The sequence below is a fragment of the Electrona antarctica genome, assembly GCF_951216825.1.
Source record: "Electrona antarctica genome assembly, chromosome: 12".
Lineage (NCBI taxonomy): Eukaryota > Metazoa > Chordata > Actinopteri > Myctophiformes > Myctophidae > Electrona > Electrona antarctica.
Window position 1 is genome coordinate 43115085 of NC_136793.1, and position 21813 is coordinate 43136897.

The 21813-nt window shown below is 41.2% G+C and overlaps 1 protein-coding gene across 5 annotated transcripts; it reads right to left on the bottom strand.

Annotated features, from left to right (window-relative positions):
* Positions 1-4731: 4731 nt before the first annotated feature.
* zbtb34 (zinc finger and BTB domain containing 34) lies at positions 4732-19863 on the bottom strand. 5 transcript variants are annotated; one of them, XM_079516549.1, is made up of 3 exons: positions 19652-19863; positions 16373-16423; positions 4732-11523 (listed from the first exon to the last, which is right to left on the bottom strand). In XM_079516549.1, the coding sequence occupies exon 3, from the start codon at positions 11488-11490 to the stop codon at positions 9967-9969; it is 1524 nt and encodes a 507-aa protein (XP_079372675.1). In that variant the 5' UTR covers positions 11491-11523; positions 16373-16423; positions 19652-19863; the 3' UTR covers positions 4732-9966. The 5 variants fall into 5 exon arrangements, with proteins under 5 accessions (XP_079372675.1, XP_079372674.1, XP_079372673.1 ...); XM_079516548.1 differs by having other exon boundaries at positions 19648-19863; XM_079516547.1 differs by lacking the exon at positions 16373-16423.
* Positions 19864-21813: the final 1950 nt, after the last annotated feature.

Consider the following 21813-nt stretch of genomic DNA (forward strand, 5'->3'; position numbering starts at 1 on the left):
CGTAGCAACAAGTTGCCTAGAACTCACTTGTGTCGAAGTTCGGCTTTTTTTCTCGAGAAGTATCCTTCTGTTTGCTTCGAGAGTGTGCCAGAGATCTCACGGTCCTAAAGAATTAATCTCTCGGCCGAGTTTGCGAGATATATTACCCTGCACACACTGGAATGTTAAAGTTCGTTCTCGCAGCTTAGCAGAAGAAAAGTTGAATGAGGGCTGACGTAGCCACGCAGGTATCTATACGGGATAGGCGTGGCTTCCTACGTCACCCTTAGAGCCCAGGACAGCGAAAATTCTAGAATTTTCTGTCCTGGGAGTACATAAAATAATGTTCTGCAGCTAGGTTTTGAAGGAAACCTACCCATAAACGAAAGGTATTTCGTGAAATTTCTATATAATACAACTACGAAACAGTGTAACTGCCATGACCAAATCAGCTAAAAGTAACTTCATTAATGATAAAGCTCAGGAAAACAAAAACAATCCTCATGAGCTCTGGAAGCTACTAAACAATCAACTAAGCTAAGGTCAGAAACTAAAAACCAGATTTTCGAACATAAACATCAAATCTGACAACACTCTCATCACTGACAACCTTGATGTGGCCAACTACTTGAATATCTTCTTTACAAACATAGCAACAACTCTGGTTAACAAACTGCCCTCCCACTCTGGGCTCTTTGGTGTAGAGCACATTACAACCTTCTACAAAAACCTAGGTGTTTGTAAAGACGATTTTAAACTAGTTATGGTAACAACTGATGAGATAATTAAGAAACTGAGTGCCCTCCAACCCCACAAGGCCACAGGCCATGACAACATTCCCTCCAAATTTCTCAGAGACTCAGCCATCTCTATAGCTCCAATCATCACCCACATAGTAAACCTCTCCATCAAACAGGGACAGGTCCCCCAAGATTTCAAACTGGCCAAAGTAACCCCCTTGCACAAGAAATGGAGTAAATTAGACCCCGGCAACTACCGCCCTATTTCTATTCTTAGTTCCATCTCGAAAGTGATGGAAAAAATAGTCTATGAACAGGTTGAAAAGTATCTTGCCACTAACAAATTATTGTACGAGTTCCAATCTGGCTTCAGAACATCCCACTCCACTGACACATGCCTTCTCTATTTAAGCGACCACATCAAACAAGAGGTGGACGCTGGCAAATACTGCGGCATGGTCATGCTGGACCTCCAAAAGGCTTTTGATACCGTGAACCACTCCATACTGGTTAACAAGCTAAAAGCAATTGGTTTCGATAGCACATCAGTGAGCTGGATGCAATCCTACCTGGAGGGGAGAGAACAGATGGTGGAAGTGAACGGAACACTGTCCCCCCCCCTCCCAGTGAGCTGTGGCGTTCCACAAGGAAGCATACTAGGGCCTCTACTGTTCCTAATATATGTAAACGACATGACTTCAGCCTGTGACTGCAACTTGTTCCTGTTCGCAGATGACTCAGCACTGCTGGTCTCGGACAGGGACAAACTGCAGGTTGAAAATGCCCTCAGCTCTGAACTCGGTAGAATCTGCACCTGGCTCGCTGATAACAAACTATCTTTACACCTGGGAAAAACTGAATCCATTCTCTTTGGCTCTATTAGTAATCTCAGCAAGGCAAATGGCTTCTTGGTTAGAGTGGGTGACAATGTTATCACACGTAAAGATGAAATTACCTACCTAGGTTCCATCCTGGAGGCTAATCTTTCCGGTGATAAAATGGCCACCAACGTAATCAAAAAAGTCAACCATAGAACAAGATTCCTCTACAGGATCTCCTCACTGGTCAACAAAAACACCTTGAAGACCTTAACAGGAGCCCTTGTACAGGGTTTCTTTGACTATGCATGCACCTCCTGGTACCACAGCACCTCAAAGGCCCTTAAAACCAGGCTCCAGACTTCCCAAAACAAACTGGTCAGGCTCCTACTTGATCTAGCCCCCCGAACCCACCTCACCCCTGCCCACTTCGACAGGCTGGAATGGCTTAGGGTCGACGACAGAGTACAGCAACTTGCAATGGGTCTGGTCCACAAGATTCGATACACCACCAAGATACCCATGTACCTGTCTAGATACTTCCTTAATGTTAACGAAGTCCACACCCACAACACCAGAGGGAGTGCAACGAACCATGTACAACCCAGATTCGGCACAAACAAGGGACTAAATTCTTTTCGCTCCTATGCCACCAAAATGTGGAACGCCCTACCAACTGTCATTAAGACATGCGAATCCCTTGACTCCTTCAAAACCGCTCTCAAAGGGCACCTACGGATGGCTGCAATTCGAAACTGGCCCCCGTAAAATCTGAATCCCCCCCCCGCCCCCCCCTTTTTTCCCCTCACTGTATATATTTCTTTTCCCTTTTTACCTCCTTTTTGATGAATTCCTGTTCTGTCTATAGAAGTGTCTATTTGTACGTCTCTAAATGTTTTGATGATTTGAACATGGTGGACCCTGTTGGAAACAAGTGTAATGCTTAATTGGGTCGTCCACTCACAGTTAACAGCCTTTGTATTGAGTTTGTGCTTGAAATGTACTGTAATTCTGCAAACTGTTAATAAATTCTTCAATCAATCAATCAAAACCACATGCTCCAGGCGTCCAATTGGTGTCAACTCACCACATGCTCCAGGCGTCCAGTGGGCCTCCCACTAAAATTTCAAAAAATAAAGCATTACCGGTATTTAGGTCTACTGTATGTGTTACATTGAACAGACAGACAGACAATAGGCTATGACTGTATACATCAATTCGATGGAGCAGGTATAATGCTATGAGAAAACATGTTTGCCAGAGCAACAAGCGCCACAGACATAATAAAACAATTTAAGAAACAGCATTGTGTAAACAGCTGTCAGATTGCGACTTGGGGAAAATGGCAGAAATTGATATTATAGCATTTTGGTGGTGAGGGAAGGGTGTTGCTAGGCTATAATAGGCCTAATGCTTTTTTGAAACAAGTAGCAGCAATCGTTCCGGGTTTTGCATTCTCTTTTTTGGCCAGTTTTCCCAAAAATAGGCTCATAAAGGGCAACTTCGCGTCACCAGGCTTTCCACCTCGGAGGAAAATAGCCTACTTTTTGATACTTACTTGCCGGCCTCGAAGACGTTTCGTCACCATTCCACCATTCCGCACAGACATCCACGTGCCGCAGCCCAGAGTGGTGTAGAGTAGACTAGGAGAGTGGCGTCATTGAGGGGGCAGAAAACAGCGCGTTCATGACTTCATGCAGTGTGTGACAAGTTGGAGTTTGAAATGCATTGTTTTCAACGAGGGCGGCGCAATTATATCAGCAATTTTAGGCATGCAACAACAACATGACAACTGTTTTAATGTATTGACAACTAAAGTCTCTGTAATGTTTATGTTGTACTTTACTAAAAATTAAATGAATAAAAGGGATTTAAGATAATTAAAGCTGAGCTGTTGCCTGAGTCTCCAGTCTCCGGTCCAGGACTTTGTCATCTTCGCCATGCTCTTGTCACAAATTAACTTCCAAGAGCATCACATCAGCATGGAACTTCACCAGAGATGTGGTCACTGCAAATAAAAACGTCTAGCTGGGTTTCCGAGGCTAACAGCATCCTCACCGGGGCTCCACCGTGCGCGTCAGCGTCGCGTCTAGACGCAACGCGTCCGGTGGAGCCCTGGCGTTAGCGGCCACTGTTAAGCGAACACCTGGACGCTGAGTGTAGCAACTATTACGTTTCAATCATTTCATTGGTCGGGGGGTAATCACGTGGATAACTTGCAGCTGGCTGTAAGGCTCTGGCGTAAAGTGCATAAAGTAAAGTACACTGTAAAGTGCATCAGTGTTCTGTGTTAGATAATAGTTCAGTAATGTAGGCTATATCTCGGATCCAATATTGTACTTTTACTGATTGATTGATTGAACAGTTTGTAGAATAAGCACAGGAAAGTTAACCTGACTCCGCCAGATGGGGCAGCAGAGAGTACACTGGGTTCCCCCCTCCTGCTCCCAGGGGGGACTCTCTGCTGCCCCATCTGGCGGAGTCAGGTTACAGGAAAGTAGTTCAATACAAGGTCTGCAAAAAAAAGATCCCCCAAGAAAGCAGTCAAAGCACCAGGCTTGTTTCCATTAGGGTCCTCCAGTTTCAATTCATCATACTTCACTACATTTATTTGAAAATGTTAGTTACTAGTTACTTTGTAGATTTTGATTACAAAACATGCATTAACCACTTCAGAAATATACATTTCCGCCATTTGAAAATAGACGATTGATCTACAAGCTCACAATGCACAGTAGGCTAGGCCTACTACTTTTGTTTACTTTTGTTAAGCTACTTTAACCACTTTTACTTGTAACAGAGTATGTAACAGCAGTATTGATACTTTTACTTAAAACATGTGATTACTTTTTCCACCACTTCAAATGTAAGAGAGCAACTCACTTTGAATTGAATATTAATAATTAATGAATTAATAATTGAATATTTTACCAAGAGTATCTATAGCCTACTACTTTGTCTGCCACGTACTGCATATCCATGGGTTTGATATGGCTGTATACTTAACATTTTAGATATCATAAGGTGAAGGGTAAGACTCTGAAGGGGTTCAAATGGTGTCCGATGGCTCATGGCTGAATACTAAACACTGTCTTTCAGTAAATTATATCCCCCGGTAGTGGAGGTATGGTGTAAACTATTTTGAAGGGCTTCACACAAACATACATGTATGTATAAAACAAAAAAACACAATATAGAGCTAAATCAGCATCTTTATTTTACAAACAAACGCATTATTCTATTGACATTTTTTGTATCATAAAAAAGCAATTTACAAGCTTAAGAACCAAATAAAGCAGCACAGAATGATTATGAGTAAAATATATAATTTGAATAAATATATTTTATTTCATGCTATAAAATAAATTCATAAATGGCAAGTTAATAGATACAACATCAGCTCTAGCTAGCTTCATTTACTTCATAGTTGTACAAAACAGTAGAGTTCTGAGGTTCACAGTTGGGTTGTGAGGTTGTGTGTAGAGTGGACAAAGAAAGTAGGAGATGGCCAGATCTGCTTTCATAGTTAAGTTCATGGTCTCCACAGTTCCTCAAGCGTCAGCTCTGTGGAAAACACAGGCTCAGCGAGACCTTGAGGCAGAATGTTTGGGAACCACTGACTGGGGAATGAGTTTCCCCACCTGAAGAGAAGTGCACATTTATACTATGGACATAAGCTGTATGCCCAATGAGACCACTTTTTAAACACTATAAACCCTGAGTTCTATTTTTTTTTTTTTGCCTTGTCACCAAATTCATGAAATCCAGAGACCTGAGAGTGTAGAGATAAGGGAATTTCACAGAAAAGGGATCATGGCCAAGCTGAACTTTTTCAAAACCAGCCCTGGCCACTTCCCTTCTGACCCTGACCAGCTAAATCTACAGTCTCAGTGCCTGAGGGGGTGTAGGAGAGACCACTGAACCTTAACATGGAAACACGATGGCCACTCCTAAAACAGTGGCTATACAGCCCAAAATCCCTTTCAATATTTGACACAGCTGGAGGCTGACCAGTGCCATTGATTTGATGACTGAACGAATGCTCAGTTATCGTGTTGTAGTTCACTGACAGTTGTACGCTTAGGATGCGTATTTATAATACCAGCAAGCAACACATTTTGTTTTTCATCTGAGGAAGTCAAGCTGTCCAAAGTTTCAGAAAATATATAAAAAATAAAATCAATATCAAATTGCCCTGGTCCTACTTCAATTCAACAGCTCCCTGACATTCAGGTTGTTCGAGTCATGACAAGCCCAGATTCTAATAGGCTCACTGAAACCAATACACCACTTTTAAAAAGGTTATTGCTTTTGTACAATACACAGTGGAGAGAAACTGACAGAAAAGCTATGGAAGACTTAAGATTTTCTTCTAAGTCTGTATCAGTGTTCGTAAACTACCTGAAGTGAGTCTAATATAAAAGTAATAGGACGAGCTGCAAATTCAAAAAGTAGTCCAACAGCCTTCCCTGTAAACACTTCCTTTTGATTACTTGTGGCCCATAATGCATGTCGTTTCTCTCAGAAATTTGGAACAATCAATGCAAGTTTGAGTGTGTCATGTTCAGGCGGTACTGTAGTTGAGTATTAGTATTAGTAACTATAGTTCATAAAAAGCGTTAACACAAATTACCCCAACATCCCACCTATATGGTATATATGGATTTGTATACTCATTTGATAAGATAAAAATCAATAAATAACCTGACTAGTCTAAAAGCACCATTTAAGGGTAAAATATCCTTACAAAATGAAGTGACTGAGGCTGTATTTGCGAAGTCCCTTAAGGGGAACTAGAATGATAAGCAATTCCCCTTTGGAATAGGTACTGTATTATTGACTGCTTATTATAAGTGCATGCCAGGTGACATAATTACAAGATAACGTAGATTATAAAAAAAATAACCATTGGCATTTTATACAATTTTTGGGGCAAGGGACGTGCAATTCAGATACAGTGTCAGGGCAAGCTGATAATCACCCAAACACGCTTGACAAATGTTCAGTTTAGGACTGCTAACTACTCAAGCAGCTGTTCCCTGACCAGATGTTCTACAAGAATGATGGAGGGGAAATAAGTCTTGAATTACTTGCTCATCTCCTCTCATTGAAATGCCTGATACTAATGCAGATTGCTTCGATTGTCCTCAGTGCTTAGAGAGGAAAGCTGCAGTATACAAACAGTCTCTGGAGAGGGTACAGGGATCTGGACATTTGAATGAGCAAATGTGATTAGATGTAAATTTACATTATCTTTAAAACAAACTGTTCATTCCATGAAAAATTATAGTAATAATAAATCCAATGATAAAGGGAGCAGTAGGTGGAGAAGTGCACGGGGATCAGAATCGATGACAAATACACTTCAACTTAATTTCTGTATTATTCCCAATCCCACACCATGAGGAACACAGCCATATTTGATTCCAATTTCTCTTTTGAACCGTTTTCAAAGAAGAGGAGGCACATAAGTTAAGTGCCAGAGTCTAGAATATAAAGCTTGTGGCAAGGCACAAAGTTTAAAATGCCACTTTTAGTGAAATATTCTTTTGTATACATTGGCCTTTCAATTTTACAAAATGTATTGCACAACTAAGCATTCTGTGAGCTTCGTTATGGCTTAATTGCCTGTTAATATAGGACAGCTACTTAATGCCTTGTTTATAGTTGAACCAAGCTACTGTGGTGGTAGTATTATGAACGTGTAAATCCATTGGAAATAGCTGAGATCAGAGAGTAGGAATTAGGCCTACATCAAATTATGAGCCCAATTCTCAAGGTAAGCATTCAATTGTACATATTTCCAGTAATGGAGTCTACCTTTAGATTAAGTCTTTGGTGTGAACTCTTGGCACAATCATTTTTTTAAGTTTGTACCTAGTCGATACTTATTATACATGAAACCATTAATGATTAGAAGGCCAAATTCCCTCCTTTTTGTGGACATGAGGATAGCATCTGAACAGATTAAGACATTTCAGAGACTGATCTTGGCTAGGTCAGACCTGCTGTCAAATGTGCACAGTGCATTGCCAGGTAACGAGTATAAACGTGACTTTGCAAACATTCACAGGAAAAATACTATAGTTAGACTGTAGTGTAACTAAGTATGGTTGATATGGATACTACAAAGTACATAGCATACATGAAGACCTAGCTATGCCGATTCTTGCGAAATTCCCAATTTTTGGGGGTTATCTGAACAGTGTCCCTGTCTGGTGAGACATGATAATGAGTGCACATTTAAGGGAAGAAGACTACACTGAAGATGTAATATAAGAAAAATACAAGCAACAAAACACCATATCCTCCAATGAAACAACACATAAAATGGAAAATAATAATAATAAAAACAGTTAAAGTGAATTTTGTGAGAGGACATAGATTAGGCATCGACAGGACGGGACTAATAAAAGCATAATGGCAGGTGTATCTGAAAGAAAAAAGGCGTTATAAATCTGGATGACAAATATAATTAATGTGGCATTTCAAGTGCCATTTCTATGCATTTATCATGAATGCAGATTCTTTTAAAGCACAATGGAAATAAAAAACACATTACCTAGGCTATTTGTTAACTATCCCAACTTCCCTATCCCCATTGCCCTTGGTTCAAACGATACAAAAGAAATAAAAATAACAAATTGTGGCCAATAGCATTCATGTGAATGCAGAGCACTTGTGTTTGATTATGCTCACATTCAGTAGTGATGACCTTTTACTAAGAAGCACAACCACTGCTGTCACACAAGCTTGTGCAGATTCAGTTTAATTGTATTTGTCACTACTCTGGTGTTACCACCACCACCACTACTGCTGCTGCAGCTGAAGCTGTGCTGCTGCTTCACATTTAAGACAAAGAGAGAGAAATGACCATGTTTCTCTCCTAGCCAGCACCCAAGCCACTCCCCAACTCCACAAAGTGCACCAATACTTTGGATCACCAGCTATCTATAAAATCCTTTACCGCCTAGTCATAATCTAACTATACCAAATCTAGGCCAACACCATAAACAACGGACAGACAAATGAGACGGGTGTCCCCGTTTGACCCCCTGCCATGCAGAGGACAAAGATCAAGAGATCAATCACCTCATCATAAAAAGGGAAGATAGAATGACAACATGGGAGCAAAGCAACAGCTCTTATATGGTGAAGAACAAAAGAAATACCATGGCAAGATGGCTGAGATTCCTTTGTTCCGTTTGCCTTATTTTGCATATTTGTCAGTGTAGTATACTATATTGATTTGATTATGTGCGAGATCCAGAGCTGATCCTGCTGTGCTAAGCTGATGAGGGGGAACTCTGTCTCTGTCAGATGAATTAACCTAGAAGCCAACCTCCAGGCAAAATCTACAAAATCTCATAGATCAGTTCATTATAAACCTGCCAACAGGCTATATAACAATGCAAATAAGTTGATCCATGCTATGAACATTGGCATGTCAAACGATATCTTGGCCAACAGAGCGAGATCTCCAGTAGTGATTGTGAAAGATAAAATCTTTGTGTGTTTCAGAAAAGAAAGTGGGAGGGGGGGGGGGGGCTTGATAAGAAGACAGCAGAAATAATTTCTTAAAAGTCTACAGGGCCACTTCTCTTACTCTAATATTTGCATTTTTCCAAATACAAAACACACAAATAAGCTAACGATTCTAATGCACTCCTAGCATAGCACCTTCTTTGTCAACAATTTAAACCTGGCTGACCATGAGACATTTGACAAGGACTTAGTCCACAATTCATACAATCAGCAAGGAATATTTCACTTTAAGTATCAAGGCTTTGTGTTGAGAGAATGTTCTTTTTCAGGGTTTGGCAATGAAATACATAGACCCTTAAAAACGGATTTTGAACGGCGAACGCTTTTGTTCCTGGTAGGTTCTTGGCTATGAGGTAGAACCCGGTGGAGTTTCATAAAAGTTAAAATACTGTCTGTTAGGAGTATGTAGTTGCATCATGAGGTATTGAACAGATATATCACACGAAGCTTTGCACTGGCAGAAAAATCATTCCTTGTGAGTAAGTGGCCTCCTATGGCCACATGTGCAAAAACAGGTCAGGTAAAAAGGTGATATGACAAGCATCTTACCAGAGCTTTCACATTATCAATTATTGCAACATGCCTATATAACTCTGTAAATATCTTTTAAAAAACATTGAAAGATTAAAAAATAAAACAAAACAAAACAGAGGGGCCTTGATTATTGGGACCACCTCAAAAATAGCTGTTACTCCCTTTCCTTTGAAAGAATCAAATTTCCAAAAAGCAGCAATTAGCTTTTTGCACTCAATGGACTTGACAGGCAGGAAAGCCTTGATGCAAGTCAAGATAAGTCCAAAGTTTGAGGGAGCTGACTCAAAGAAGTCCTTTAGGTCCGAATTGAAATCAACATTTTTTAAAGCTTCCTAAACCTGAAGCAGGACTTAAAAATCACATCTGGATGATTGAGCCTCTTCTGGACTACACTTTGAACTCTCCTCCAGGTCATTGGCTGGTGCCTCCTCTGCATATTGCGCCTCAAAGGCCATCCCCTCTGAGGCATCCTCTGGTTCCTTCTGACCTGTGCTCCCTTCCGTCCTCTCTGGAGAATCCACCATATGATTGTTGCTGTCTGCCATGTGCTTCTTCCTCAGGTGCTGGTTGAGGGTGCCCTGAAATGGGAAGCATTTTCCACAGATCTGGCAGTGGAAGGGCTTGTTGTCCGTGTGCCCACGGATGTGGTACTCAAGCTGGTCTTTCCTTGTGTATTTCTTGCCGCAGAACTTGCACACAAAGGGCGTGATACCCATGTGCAGACGCATGTGGCGGTCCAGGCTGCCTTTCTGGTTGAAAGTCTTGCCGCAGTAGATGCAGACGAGTCTCTCGTTGTAGGGATACCACTGGCTGCGCAGGCTCCGCTCTCGCACATCATTCTCAAGGCCCGCTGCACCCAACACTGGCTCACCTTCATCCGAGACCGGTTTGAGGTGACTCAGCACCCCTGCCGGGATGGTCATGGGGCGTTTTGCCCTGGCACGTCCACCTCTGAAACTGCTGAGCATGGAGCGGGAGGGACTTGAGCTGCTGAGGCTGACAAAACACGGGGAAGACAACCCTGAGTAAGAGTATCCGGCTGGCTGGATGACAGGACCATAGGAGCCTACGCTAACTGCCAGCACCTGTTCTCCATCCACCAGTTCTGTGTGGTAGCCGTCATCACCAGCCGAGGAGCTGTCTGAGTAAGTGGGCCTGTCAGTCTTCTCTATTTTCACATGCACGTCTGTAACCTGTCCGTCCTGGCCGATCAGTTCCACTTGCTCGGTCTCTCCCTCCATGGGGGCATCCTGTTCTGACACTCCGTCACTGCTTCCCCTATCTGACTGGCCCTCTTCCTGGTGTTGTCGCACCCTGCCCAAGCCTTTCACTACCAGCTCAGCACGGGCCTCCAAGGTTCCTGACTGACTCTGCCGGGAGTAGTAAGGGGGAGAGATCTGGGTGGGGTTAATGAAGAGGTTGCTGTCATTGACACCATTGTGGCTGGCCTGAGAGCCCTCCTTGTCCGGACTGCTAGGGATGCTGATCTTGGAGTGGATGGTCTCCAGGATTTGGGTACACTTGTCAATGATGGCCTGCATCTGTAGGAAGCTGGCAGCCGTGAGGAAGCTGATGACATCCTTGAGCTGCAGCGCGATATGGCCCGTGTAACAGAACGCCAACAGCTGCTCGAACACCTCGGGACTTTTGATGACCGAGATGGAGAGGCCACTCATGGTGCTGAGGGCCGAGTGGTCTCGAAAGTAGGGGGAGCTGGCCGCCAACACAGCCTTGTGAGCCCGAAAGGGCTGACCCTGGATGTGAACAATGATGTCACACAGCTTGCCTTGCACCCGAAGCTCATTTAGCTGGCTCAGGACGGTGTTGCTGAACTCCGGCACGTCAAACTCTATGTAGCCGCCGCCGTCGTCCATGTCTCGGATGTGTCTTTCTAGAATGGTGACAGCCTGATGGAGTAAATCAAGAGAATAGAGAGTTTAGGCTACAGAATAAGAACTTAAGAGTTTACTTCTTTAACCAGATTAACTCTGGTATCTTTAGTTTGGGACACCTTTATTCGTTTTAAAATGCCGTATATAATGATAATCAGGCTTTATTATTGTTGGATGATCAGTGTAATTTACTATTGTGAGTGCTAAATGTGTGATGGCTTTATTGTTTATTTCAGAAAGTGTGGGTGTGGAAAGGCCAATCTTAGAAGCAATGCAGAAAATGTTTTTTTTGTCAATATATTGAAGAAACATTTTGTACAGTAATAACAGAAGGTGAGAGGCAACAGACAATAATAGCAAATCTACAAGCTCGCACTGCTTTGCGATGCAACATGTTGTGAGCTTGAAGATCGGCAATTTTTTCTATTCATTAAAAAAACAAAAATAAGTGTATGGAGTGAGCTTAAGTGGTTAAAAATATTTATCCTTTAAAATCATCCGTTTAGAATGCCGTTTCGCGCTGCAGACGGTTGCGGTACAGTCAGTAGACATGTCTACTGCGGCATTCAATGCTCTGATTAAACGTGATTTTGTCCCTTTCAATGCATTCCTGGCATTCAAATCCACTATTTAAATTATATTCACCAGGTCATAATTCACAAAACAAAACTTGATTGTAGTTTTAATGCTGGGGAGATTCATTATTTCAGGGTGCCTAGGGAAAGATGATGGTCCATTCTAAACAAAATGTGCTGTCCGATAAACCCTAATGATTTTTAAATCAGCATTCCTGTCTTTCTGCCAAAAACTCTAAATGATTTCCTCCTTTATCAATTTGGATGTAGTTTTCAAAACCGCTGACAGAATTCCTTGACAAAAGCGACGTACTAGACAAGGTAGGTTATATAGGAGTGATTTGGAAGCCTGTGCCAAAAATATACCAACCATATAGCAAACACACTACCTCACACTCACAGTAGCCTGAGAAAATACTGAATGTCATTGCCATTGAGGATATGGACTGGTTTATGGAATAAGCCATCTCAAACTGGATAGCAAGCACAGTATCGCATTGATTTTCTGGAAGGGCTGAGGAAAGGAAGGAAGGAAGGGAGAGAAGGAAGGAATACCTAAAACACTGCCTACAAACCCTGGTATCTACCAAAATGACATATCATTTAGGTTATTTATGTTCATTATATCCATATTCAAACCCCACAAATAATTTTGACCCATTTCAGTGATCCACAAACAATGAGCCTAGCTTTACTGCATACAACAGCCCCATCTGGGAAAATGTGGCCTTGAAATAAGACCCAGCAGCTGGGCAATTTCACAGAAATTTACCAAAGGAATGAGCGTTGGGGATAAGAGCAACATCGTCCAAGTGTCAAGATGCTGTGCAAAAGCTTTGGATCATCCACTCAATTCAGAATCTGCATACCATTGCAGTTGGGAGTTTATAAGATTAACAACACAAAAAGCTATGTAAAACTAAAATCAAAAAACAAATGTTTGATTTGAGGAGTAAACTCATCTGTTAAACTTAAGCAGAGAGGTCACAAAATGGACATGACTTTTAGCCTAATTCTTTCTTTTTTGTTGTTGCAACAATATTGAGGAATTTTACTTATTTGTGTACTTGTACAGATATACAAATACATACATATCTCCGACTCCCACTGCATGTTTTAAGGAAGGATTCGTGCCTCTCAATTCCAAGTATATAGACTAGAACCTTTGTGAAAATGTCAAATTAAACAAAGCCACTTATCTAGTGTTTATTTGGTTCAAAAATAAATTGTATAACAAATAAGTAAACACAGCCACAATACAATTACAATACAATGACGAAGCTAGCTTACAGAATGAACTCAAGTTTTATTTCAAAAACAGACTATATTAACATTTTATATTATATATTTGTTGAATAACTGTTTTTGGTAATGTAGTCGTAGAGATAGAAAGACGAACATCCCTTCTCAATTTGCAAGCATACATAGAAGTTTTTTTCAATGTGGCTCATTCAAATTTGCATTTACATTTATATTTTAGGCCGGGGTTTAGCAGAAGCTTTGACCTAGAGGGATTTGCCAACATTTCGAGTGAAATAAATCAGAGCTAAAGCCAGAATGGTTGTTTCAGGTGCAGAATATCAAGTGTTCCATAGGGTTGAGACTTGAGATCTTAAGTTACTGAGAAGACGAGGGCACATGAAACCACTCAGTTAACACAGAACAAGTAACCTATTTAATTATACTGTTATCACCGGTCCGGTACCCATTTATTTACTATTACTACTTATCTTACATTGGTTTAGCGCCATTGCAATTGTGTAAGGAGGAGAGACCCGCTCCTCCCTACACTGTGATGCTCATTGCTCACACCGACTCACACCTACTACGTACCAAAATTAAATACTGAGCTGAAGTTGCCTCCAATGTGGTCTCTATGTTCTGAATATATTCTGCAATGTGCACTCTACCAATGTGTGAGTATGTCCTAGACTGTAGTCCTGCTTAAGCTGTTCAAATTGTTTTACGTCCGGCTGTCAAGGAAAGATAGTAGGTACCATGCACAAGCCAAATTAAATTCCTCACACTAGAACAGTGCCGTTTGGCTAATAAAGGGCAAGGTCACGCATCATTGTGGTTGTGTGTACACGTGTGTCAAATGCATGCCCCACCCAGATATTATGTATGTATCCCTTTTATGCCCATATATGGAGTTCTTTGTCAGGCATGCCAAATGAGGCTTCTGTGCTGGTTTTGGACAACCGGAAATGCATAGTACCATTCCACCCATCTGTCTGTGTTCCTTTTATGCCCATATATGGAGATTTATGAATGTGTCTCTCTGTGTCCCTTTATTCCTATATATGGAGTTCTGTGTCAGGCATGCCCAAATATGAAGTGTTGTGATGTCAGAACAGGTCAGCTCCATATGGACCCTGGGCAGGGGCACTGTATAGGGCACAGGCAGAGGCATTTTGTGGCGGTTCTGGACAACCGTGAGTCCGACCGACTCAACACCGGGCACTGCACTCCATGTGGGGGGGTGGAACGCGTGTGTCGAATTTGAAGTCGGTGGGGCGAACGGTTCTGGAGTTACGTGCATTACAGCTGTACACACGTACAGACAGACAGAGACGTGGTGCATTTAGATTTAGATAGATATAACCCTTGTTGACAAATGGCAACAAAGTTTCTTCCTTTCTGATGCCACCTTGTGAATGGGGGCACTGTCGTTCTGGAATAGAATTAAAGGGAATCATTCTGAACCATCTCAAGCAAATGCACATTGTTCTGGGAGCCACAAGGATTCTGCTTTCAATAAGCCTACTTTGTAACCTGTTTGGCAGTCAGTCAGCTACTGGTTTGTAGGCTATATCCCATCTACAAAGTACAAACAACTCTGTTTTGACTGTGTTGTTAATGTCTACAATTCACACTAAATGCATAGTTAATATATAATAGAGAGTAGAGACATCATTCTCTGCCAACCTCTAGAATTAAAATGAGGGAAACAGACTTGAGACACAACCAGATAAATAAAAAGAATACAAGTGTACATCTTATTATGCGGTATGCAGGCCTGTACATAAGCCAGAAACCATAACTTCAGTGATTGGCAGTCGTATCCTGAGTCACCAGATTGAGGGCATTACAGTCCTATACATTCTATAGGCTACATTTGGCAAAGAAAGAGGAAAATCTGGTTCTGCTGCTGCTGCCAGAACCAGAAGGGAACATGCTGCTAGCAAGCCATAGCCTGGTTTCAAGCATACCCTTTTCTACAATGCTATTATTCAAGGCAGTACTTTGATGAAGCTGACAGTAGTATTAAGAACCGTGAGTTTTATTCTAACTGAAGCTCCCTCTTTCTTTGTAATTAAGAAATAGCTTATTCTCTTGTGGCCATGTCACACCTCCGGATGAGCATACTGCCACTGTTAGCATTCATTCTTTCTCATGTACCACTAAATAGACTACGTGCAATATTGGATTGGAATGTGTTTAGGCGTGACGATAGAATGATAGACACTCCACAGCCCATTCGTAAATGGCATGCTAGAATCTAGAATCATCATCTAGCAGCTAGAATGATGCCACTAAGTTATCCAACAATAAATGTACTGAGGCTTGGGTTGGTTGCAAAGAAAGAATGAAATCCACCACACCCCATCATAACTAGTTTAACCACACTTATGCTGAACACCAAACACACAGATCTTTTTCTCTTGTTGTACTAGTGATAATATACTGTATATTTAAGCTGGTGGCTGCAAATATGGTAATATTTGTGGAGAAAAATAGTTGCCTTTGCAGTGTTCTAGTCTAGCTTAACCTTGGCCTCTACACCCCACCCCCCCACATCCCCTCGGCGTCCTCCTCCAGCCTGCCTCTCCTTGGCAATTCAGCATGATCTTCTGCACATCAAGTCTCTGTCAGCACTTTGAGAACGTAAACACTTTCTCCAATTGCCAAAGCTTGCCAAGACACCTGTCCAACAAACCATATGCGCCTCTCATCCTGGCACAGGAGAGGGAAAGAAGCAGTAGGAAAGAGGGAATAGGAAAAACGGTAGGCTAGGCCTACATGTTATTTTCACTCAGCCATTTACCAGTCTTTAAATATAGCATGTACGTGCATTAAACATATCGGTGAGGTCTGCTAACTTGGGCCAACATCATGCATACTGAAGTGAGAGCCAAGTTGAAGGGCAGCCAAAGAAGGCATGCTTAGTGGTTGAGATGCACACGTTGGGTGAGGGTCACATGCATGGCTCAGACTCACATGGGAAAACCTAAAAACTCTTGTTCAGTTCAGAATAAACCCACTTGACCCAGGTAGGCAGGTACTACCTCACTTTAGTTAGATCCTGTCTGGCAACCTCAGCTTTGAACTGCAGGATACTTTATCAAGAAAGAAAGAAAGAAAGAAAGAAAGAAAGAAAGAAAGAAAGAAAGAAAGAAAGTCAGCAAAGTTGCAATGAATGCTTTCCTCAAGATCAGCAGCATTTCACATATTTTGCAAAACAGCTTATGGGGCAGACCAGACAAAAATTGCTTAACAAGCAAAGAAAGGGAGAGCAATATAAAACAGATAATAAAAGATGGCAGAAAATACCCAAGATTTTTGTCAATTAAAGGTAAGCTTTTTGTTTAACGCCCACAATAAAACTGGTGAAGGCAGAGTGGAAGAAAAAATAAAAACTCAATCGATATCACAAGGCTAATAATTGTGATACTGGCCCATGGCATGGGATTCTATTTTAATTCAAAAGCATGTCAGGGTTGGTATCACAAGGGACTAAAGGAGTAAACTCATCTTTTATTTTAATCTACTTGCATGTCTGAAAGAATAATAGTCCTACAAGGGTTAGTGGAATTCATGAAAGTGGCCATCCCCTGTTTTCATTTGTCTATTTTTGCCAAAAACCACATGTTCATTCTCAGCTTACTGTAACCTCTGGGAAAAACACATACAGCTTAAAAATATTCCCACAGTGGGAAGAAATTATTTTCAAACCCTGGAGGTGTCAGTAAAGTAGGGCTGTCATGCAGTTTTACCCAGTAACACAATAGCATAAAAGGTATCATGACACTAATACCACACCAGAGCACAGAAAAGGAGGTGTTGCTTAATAGGCTGACTGATTGAAGCAGGAAGGGGGACAGAAAGCAGGTTAATGGCCCAAATGAACCAGTTAATTTAGACTACTAGTTTGTCTTGCTACTACGGTATATTTATTTAATGCACATTTCTACATTTCTGCTGACACACCTCATGGCTACCACACCCGAATCAATTGATTCTACATTTGGTTTAGGAATTATTCAGCTTGTTATATTCACTGCAATGTAGATATCAATTAATACCGAAGTGACACTGAATTTAAACATAAGGGAAAAATGACTTTCCACTGTCTCTTCAGAAATGTTCTACTGATAGGCCTGTGATCCAAATAATCAAAACTCTGAACTCAACTAGATCTTCAGTCAAGTTTACAATGCAGGCTACATACACGTGTACTAGGTTAATATAACATTAAATGTAATACTGATTGAAGTCTGCCATGTCTAGTTTTAAGTCTTTAAAATGATACAAAAGCCAATCATATACTAGTTAACAGTTACTGTGCTTTAACAATACTGCAGTACAAAACTACAAGTAGGCCTAGAGTCCTAATTAAAAATCGGTTGTCAGAAATAGCCAGGGAAATCAGGCTTTGCATAGTTGCTTGCTGTGGCCTAATAACTGCTACTGATAAAAATACTTCTGTCACTTGAAAGACACTGGCTTGAAAGAGAAATCTTTCTCTGTAATCTTTGCACCCCAGTGAGGCCTAAACAAGCCGATTCTTAAGTCAAGTTCATACAAAGCTTTTCTTTACCATACTGTATAATGTACTCACCAGCAGCAATATGTCAAACAATATACCACCGACTTCTGCATTACAAGAATACAAAGAGTCCTGTTTTTACCAGATGCTCCATGATACACCTATCAGTTAAGTTGTGTATTGCTCAATCAACACTGATGGCAATGGGTGGCTCCAACCAATAAGCCTACAATTTTACAGCTTTATCCTGAAGAGAACCATGACTATAAAAATGCAGGGTTGAACGGGTGCAAAGCCATAATGCCTACTCATGCAAAAGGCTTAATTGGTTTGGCTCCCGTCTGCTCTGACAAGCCTATGGTGAAAATATTCAGAGAGAGACGTGCCTGGCTCCATATGCAGTGCACAGGAATACGGTGTACTACTGTGGTGCAAAGTGAAGTGTTTACTGGATTCAGAAACTTCTAAGAAAACGATGTCACCAAAATATTGACTAACAGATATATCCCTGGGTGAACCCAGGTGTACTCAATAACCTGACAGACACAGCCCTGCACTTTGTCCTTCCAGGCCATAACCTATGTTTACAAGAACATGATTTCTTTCCAACAACCAAGTTAGTTTTTAAATCCCTATTATTAACACCATCATTTTGTAAGCTAGAACAGCCCCTGAGGAAAAAAAAAAACGTAATGCATTCAGTTCTGCTATGTGTCAGAGCCTGGAATCCCGTGGGCCTACAACTAACCCCACCCCCGAACGAGGGAGATCGTTGGGCTGCTCCACCTAAAAATGATCCAAATCCCCCTTTTCACCATGTTGGCTTCATATACTAATACTATACATAATAATATAAACTAAAGAAGCAAGTCATTTGAATGTTGTAAGCAATGTTAGGCTGGCTAGTAAATATGCCCTGTCCTAAAAAGTTTATAGCCATGTTTAGTGATGCTGATGATGTTGATCTTATCTCTCGGCAGCTATCATGCCTCAGCCTAACCTTACCTAACCTACCGGTAACCGACACTCAGTTCTGTGTCTATCACACTTGATCTGGTACTGTGACACTTCAACACCAACTTTGGGAGTGACTCAATGGGTTCGGTCGAACACAGTACACCCCACTAGCAGCAGATAAACCTAGCTATCCACTGGGACTTCGTTGCAGGACTCTTTCGACAAGTGTCATACGACAGCAAATATGTGTTTTCAACTATAAACAGTGTCGACGAGACCGACGTCGTCACTTTCCCCCGTTGAACATGTATTTTTCTCGAGCGAAAAAGACCCGTGCGACTTTAGTATTAAATTAGCCGCTAACGTAGCACCAGACAGGCAGGCATTCCGGAAAAATGGCTGAACTTTCGGACCGAGTTAGTTTTCTCCTCCCCGCCGCCGCCCGGCGGTCGGCTAGCAGTGCTTTTATCAACCCTTATCTCGCTGTAGGCCACCTTGTTAACGTTATCAATTTACGAGCTGTTCGCTTAAAGGCAGCCGAAACACATTGATATGGTTGTCATTTGTGATGCTAAGCTATCTTAACGGAGGACAGTTAAAAAGTCTCAAGATTTGACGTTAGCACAGTAGTGGCTGTGCTGTTATAAAGTAGCCCGCTAACGTTAGCTAGCGGCTGCTAACAGTCGCGAGCTGGCTAAGCCACCCAGCTAGCGCACAGCACACAGACGGTAATTACACCGTTGTTCACAACAACTGCACACACTAATAACGCCAATAATTTATGTCGCTTGTTATCGCCCCAAGCTGACATTAAAGTGTACTGTGGGAGCCGCTCACCTACTTGCAGATTAAACGTTGTTGTCCATTCCCCCCAATCAGTCAGTCAGAACCAGTCCAGTTCGCATTCACTGCAGCCAGGCCTCCCCCCCACTCCAGATGTGTCACACTCACACACATACACACACACACAGTTGCTGCTGCGATTCTTTTTCATCAACAGGAAGTGTTCTTTTGGTTCTTTTGCATTCATTCTATCTGTGTGTGCGTTTTGCAGCAGCCCCTCCCTGCTGTCTACTGTCAGTATTTCTTTTCTTTTTTTCTTTTTCTTTTTCTTTTTTTTGCACGAAGACATTATGTTCTAGCATGACGTGGTGGTGTGCTGTGGATTGGAAGAATACATGATTGTCAATCATTGTTGTGTAAAATGCAGTTTAAAAGAAATTCCCCAAATAGGCCCCATGGATAAAGTGGTTGCACGGTTGCACCCTTACTTGTTGTCTGACACCAAGGATGACGAAGGGCACTTTTTTTAATCAGGGCGAATGATCCGTTACGTTAGGGTGAATAATGTAGATAAGTCCATCGTTCATTTGCAGTTAAATTATAGCCTACATTGCGGCTGACTGTGGCGACATCGGATGGCCCAATGGGACAGTAGCCAGTAGGACACCATATTATTGTCTAAACAGACAGTAGCCTAGGCATATGGCTGTTTAAAGCATGATTTTTCATTTCCAGTGATTTCATTTAGTTGTGAAACAATTTAGTTGTGAAACAATTTTGCCAAATGTTTTGTTTTTTTCTTGGTGAAAAGATTCAAGATTTCTATCAAGCTTCACTGCAAACTAAATCCCAAGACAATAAGCTGGATGTTATCATGTTGTAGAAGACAATTTAGCTGTAGCTAACCCATAATAGGCTACAATCATTTAAAAGTATATTTTGTAACAATAATCAAAATCTGCAAAGTAACTTACTAATGCTGTAAAAAAAGCTGTAGTGGAGTAAAAAGTCATGTTCCAGTTTGCCTATGATCATGTGTGTAGTGCAGTAGAAGTACGCCTATAGATTATAACAATTGTAAAGTAAAAAGTATAGCTGAAATGTTAATTCGGTATAGTACTTGAGTACATGTACTTAGTTACTTTCCATCACTGGTATTTTAGACATCAAATTAGTTAGGAAAAAACACAATCGAAATGTTGAATTAATTTACTGCAAGACCAGTTTAAAATTGCATCCTTTATTTTTTTTACTTTGTAAAATAGATAGGTTACCACAAGATGGCGCCAAAGACTAAATATACAGATGATAATCGTGAACGCTAGCCTATGGCTACAACTCAACCTCTCATTTAAATGTTTTATAAACAGTTCTGAAAGGTTGGATTTGGGTTGAACTTAGCTCTGGTCCATAGCCCTAATGCCTTTGCTGCCATTGCAACGGCATTAGGGCTATGGACCAAATCTAGGTTGAACTTGAACAAGAAGGTAAATACTCCAATTAACCAATCAGGCCACATCATAGCTTAATTTATTTTTCTTTTATTCTATTATTTATCCCATACCATTACCAGAAAGTGTTGGTGTAATCACCCTGGGCTTGATAGAGCTGGTAGAGAAAATCGATCAATCAATAAAATCAATCAATAAAATCAATCAATCAGTCCGCCCATCCGTGTCCGTCTGTCCATCTATTGAGGACAGACAGACAAGAGAGACAGACCAAGGCTACTGTACATATAACACACACACACACACACACACACACACACACACACACACACACACACACACACACACACACACACACACACACACACACACACAGAATGAAACATTACCTTATCTTTGTATCTACAGTACTGAATCCAACATGATAAAAGCCATGCTTACAATATACGTGTAACATATTCTTACATTTAGCTTCATGTGTCTTGGCAATGTATGTAGGTGAATTTGTTAATCCAGTTATACAAGCTTTACATGCTTTACATTTGTCAAAATGTGACTTACAGATGTCACACTGGTGTGTAGACTGATGTATAATTTATAAATACAAATAGACTTAGGTATTTGACTTAATGTTTATAAGTGTGATACTGATTATCATTTACCAGGCCTAATGTAACATCTTTTTGGGGTTTACGGTGGAAAGCCTGCTGACGCAAGGTTAATTCTGGGATGACATATGAATGTTTCTGTTTTGGAGAAGAGAATCGAG

What these genes read in the sequence shown, in the direction of transcription:
- zbtb34 (XM_079516547.1), bottom strand. Translation starts at nt 11,490, where the DNA reads ATGGACGACGGCGGCGGCTACATAGAGTTTGACGTGCCGGAGTTCAGC.